At 36.4% G+C, this 4,686-nt stretch overlaps 1 protein-coding gene across 1 annotated transcript; it reads right to left on the bottom strand.

Annotated features, from left to right (window-relative positions):
* Window positions 1-585: 585 nt before the first annotated feature.
* Window positions 586-4,475, bottom strand: LOC115981713 (RNA pseudouridine synthase 1-like). The gene is made up of 2 exons (XM_031104038.1): window positions 4,086-4,475; window positions 586-2,196 (listed from the first exon to the last, which is right to left on the bottom strand). The coding sequence occupies exons 1-2, from the start codon at window positions 4,465-4,467 to the stop codon at window positions 1,538-1,540; spliced, it is 1,041 nt and encodes a 346-aa protein (XP_030959898.1). The 5' UTR covers window positions 4,468-4,475; the 3' UTR covers window positions 586-1,537.
* Window positions 4,476-4,686: the final 211 nt, after the last annotated feature.

Here is a 4,686-nt window from a genome sequence, read left to right as displayed (position 1 = left end):
ATTGACAGTAATGTCACATACTTAGGTTAATCTTGATAGATGGGTTAGGGACTAACACTTATAAGTCACTTATTATTTCATTTTTCACTTAACAAAAAAACAAATCTTCAAATTTTTAGTACTACTAATACATACGTGCGGGCGAGGACTATGCTTACAACTTAAAAGAACCTCTGATGTAAGTTAACAAATATGCGGGGAAAGAGAGAGTAACTCAATACAAAACATTGACATATTGGATGAACCTGGTTGCTTACTTTCTTCTGTAATAGAAATATAGCAATCTCATCTAAATGACTCTCTGTTTATCTCATTACCCTACTTAATTAGAAATCAGGTCCTCATCTTTAAAAGTATGCATGGGGCTGCAACAAGTAACATCCACCATTGAATTAACCACAAACAAGGCACCAATGATCAAATTTGATATGTGGTTAATTCCAAGGAATATGTTACTGTTAGTGGTGCAGGACAATATTGCTTTTGTCCCTGGCTACTTTTATAGATAGATCAGTGGCCTTCCACTTTCCAAATAATAGAATGAAGAAACCTTTGTCTCAGATTATGCAATTTCAACAATTCATCTGACCAATAAAGCAATCATATGACATCAAGCTGCCTCATACAATTGTCCAACTAGGCAATCATTTAACAAGGAAATAAGGTTAGCAATTACATAAAATAAATAATGTGACAAAACTGGTAAAAGTACATATTTAAACTCAGCATTTCCTAGCTACTTGGTAACTGAGAGCTCATGCCGCCAAAAATCAGAAAAAAGAAATAACATTTCTAAAGAAAATTGATCCAATGGTTTCCTATAGACTAATTTTCATGTGAGAATAGTGAGTTTGTCATGTTGATAATTTCATCTTCCATGATGATAACTTCATCTTGTACTCTTCATGCATATTAAGTCCTAAAACACTTGTCACAACCACTATAAAGCCATTTTTGGACAATTGATGCCTAGATGAAGATGTTCAGCATTTTTTGTGTGACAGCTGAGAGAGGCATAGTGATGATGAGGAAAACAAAATGATTCCATCAAAAGAGGGATTTTGCTTGGAACATAATTTTCCCTCCAACTCACTATATGGCATTCAATTGATCATCCACACGTGATCAATTTAATAGTCAAGTTACTTGATGAAATATGGTTTAACATGTCATGTGATTAAAGTACATGTGTTTAGTCATCTAAATGCCATGTAATTGGTTGGAGGAGATTTCTTCAAACCAATTTAAAAGAAAACTGTCCTTTTACTTGGAGCCCTCATGTTTTGCTTTTAGCAACAGACCTTTGTATAGAGCACCTGGCAATTGAAAGGGTGAGATACCAGCCCAATGAATATGAATTGGCCATACAGATGCCCGCCAGAAATCTATAGCATCATGTCCATGCACAAAATTCCAGTTTGCACCTCATAATAGCAAAAAGTCTTAATATCATAGTATCTCACCAATCACCATAACATTGTGAGAATCTTCCTCAGCCCTAACAGTCCACCAGGAAACAAAGTAGGCCCTTTTGGTATTATTGTTGCAATGCCTGGCTGGCCCATAAAGGCAGAGGTGCACAAAACGTTACTGGAAGACCAGTAACAGGGTGCTCAAACGACAAGCTCTCTGCATGAAGTTCATGACCATCATAACTTTTCCCTTTCCACTCTTTGACACCCTCATATTTCACATCCCCTATAATAGGAATTCCAAGATACTGGCAATGCAAGCGGATTTGATGTGTTCTTCCATTCCGAGGATAAGCTCTTACCACTACCTCATCCTTCTTCACATCACTGTCTGTTACAGCTTTCTCTTCAACTACTACAGTATTTTCTTCATCTTTCCTAAATTCAGATCTCTCTTTGAAGGACCCTTGTCCATTTATTGATAATACTTCAAATGAGGTTTCCATGTCTTTGACCATTGACCCACCTGGTAGTACCCGGCCCACATCTGATGCAGCATACACACGATAAGCCCCAAATTTTGACCGTCCATGACCTGATTTAATGGTTATTTTTTCCCATTTTGGAGCTGGACCAACGCAGAGGGCAATGTATGTTTTGGTAACCTTGTGATCAGTGAATTCCTTAACCATCTTAGAGGCTACTTTGTGGGACTTTGTTATTAGCATAACACCACTGGTGTCACGATCAAGTCTATTAGCAAGATGAAGCTCTGGAGGGCTCCCTACATTGAAACAGTTTTAACTCAGTTCCATATTCAAGAAAGAGCTATGACTTAATCTGTCAGAAAGCACCATTAATAGTTCCTGTTCATTAAAGAGCACATATTTAGCATTCACAAATCCAATCAAATGTATGGCTTGCTGCTTACAGAATCTAGTTATGGACATCAGATGGTGTTAGATTTCACATACTTTGTTGCAAAGTGACTTGAAATATCTATATTCATAATAATCTAGTGTAAGATGCATTTCAAATTTATTCACTAACCATCAAGCCCTGTATATGTAAAGGAAGCAATATTAAGAAGCAAATTCAAAGCACATTCTGGCAATTTAAGAAACTCTTAGTCAACTAACTCTATCAAGCACCGAAATAATTTTTATTGTCAGCTTGTAGTGCTATATGGCACTGATTTGATAACGACCTCATTTTAAACAGACAAAGATGTATGAACAAAATTCCAACTCAAATCTAGCAATCAGTAAACTTCTTGTGGAATACAATTCCTTTGAAAAACAAATTGAATTTATGACGATGCAAATTTTATAAAACTCCATTTAGCAATCAAATAAACTTTACACAACTATCTCTAGAAGCTTAATATGTCAGAAAGCACCACTAATAGTTCCTGTTCATTATAGAGTACATATTTAGCATTTACAAATCCAATCAATTGTATGGCTAGCAGCTTACAGGATCTAGTTAAGGGAATCGGATGCTGTTAGAATTCACATAAGTTGTTGCTGAATAACTTGAAATATCTACATTCATAAGCACCTCATATAAGATGCATTTCAAGTTTATTCACTAATGAACAAGCTGGCATACGTGATGGAAGCTCATTTTATTGAGAAGCAAATTCAAATTGCAGTCCAGGAATTACAGAAACACTATAACAGTCAACTTAACTCTATCAAGCACCACAATATTTCCTATTATCAACTTGTTTTTTTTGATAGGTAAGAAAAAGTTTTATTGAAAAAAGATAAGCATGAGAAAACACAAGGTTCACGATAGTGAACAAAAAGAAAAAAGAGGTAAAAAAAAAAAAGCAAACAAACACTATGCTATACTAAGAGACAAAAGATAATCAACTTGTATTTAATAAGATGCTGATTTGACAACAGCCGTTTTATCAAACAGACAAAGATGAATGAACGAAACTACAACTCAAGTCCAGCAATCAGTTAGCTTCTTGTGGAGTACAATACCTTGAAAACCAAATTCAATTTACTTGGATGCACATTTTATAAAACTCCATCAAGCAATCATTTAGTTTTACATGAATATACACTAGCAGTTCATCACCCTAGTAATTCTTCACTCTTAGTTATCTAGAATATATTGTTTCATTCAATCCAACAAACTTCATCTAAGTTCAACATTTCCCAACCTCTTCCCTCCAAGTGCTCGCCAAGGAAACCACCATACGGATTATAAAACCATTCACAAATATTGAATTCATGCTCTATCTTGCTCTAGTTTAAAAGAAAACACAAATGAACTCAATCTTTCTACTAGGCTAATCAACAGCATTGCATCCAAAAAAAAAAAAATTCTATCTTCTTTTCTTTTCCTATACTTCCTCAGCAAAGTTATCATTTTTATATAAGCATTTCAGATTCTCCATCGTAGCTTTGTATGAGCTAAACATAATACATATAAAACCGGCCGTCCGAGTTCTCAAATTTCACCAAATACGCACAAAATAAAAAACCGAGAACAAGCCAATGGAGACCTTCATCGAGTCTCCCGACTCAGACCGAGTCAACTCGGACCCAGTGACCGAGTCAACCTCAGCCGTCCGAGTCCTCACATTCCACCGAATACCCACAAAACAAAAAACCGAGAACAATTCAAAAACAGCTTCACTGAGTTAAAAAGACGTACCTGACTCGGCCGAGTCACACTCACACAGAGCCATAGGCACCGATTCGAAGACTCGTTCACAGTACCAACCCTGAGGCTTGTTCACAACAACGAACCACTGGTCCTGGTATATCACATCAGGTCTTGGCAACCCAAAGAAGGAGTTGGACTTGGCAGACATTGCTCTGCTGAGCTCTATGTCCTTGGAGATAAGAGGAGGACGAGGAGAGAGTGGCACTGGGTAATTCTGTAGGTTTTGAAGGTCGTTTTGGGAATTGGGATTTGTGGTTGAGTCCGCTTCGCCGCTTGAGTTTGGCATGGTGGCCATGGTGGTGAAGGAGCAGATTTGGGGTTTGGGGAACTTGGTAAAGAAGAGGGTGGGTTGTTGGAGTTGAAGTCGCATTTGTGCGAACCGTCGTCGTTTTGCTATTGGCCAATTCCATAAAATACTATTTCTTCTATTTTATTTTTTTTTTTAAATAAAAATAAATTTAAACTATGTAAAAAAAAAATTCTCCAAACATTGTTAAAGGAAACTTCCTTTAACTCAATATATGGCAGTTAAAGAGACAATTCACTTATGTGAAAAGTTTCATAAGTTGTCATGTATTAAAGTGGAGTA

The sequence above is a fragment of the Quercus lobata genome, chromosome 3 (assembly GCF_001633185.2).
Source record: "Quercus lobata isolate SW786 chromosome 3, ValleyOak3.0 Primary Assembly, whole genome shotgun sequence".
NCBI classification, from domain to species: domain Eukaryota; kingdom Viridiplantae; phylum Streptophyta; class Magnoliopsida; order Fagales; family Fagaceae; genus Quercus; species Quercus lobata.
The sequence above is the reverse complement of the archived record's forward strand: the minus strand, read 5'-3'. Positions and strand labels throughout refer to the sequence as shown.

Coding starts and splice junctions, on each gene's coding strand:
- LOC115981713 (XM_031104038.1), bottom strand. CDS start 4,467: ATGCGACTTCAACTCCAACAACCCACCCTCTTCTTTACCAAGTTCCCC. Junction 2,197..4,085: donor GTGTGACTCGGCCGAGTCAG/GTACGTCTTTTT, acceptor GTTTCAATGTAG/GGAGCCCTCCAGAGCTTCAT.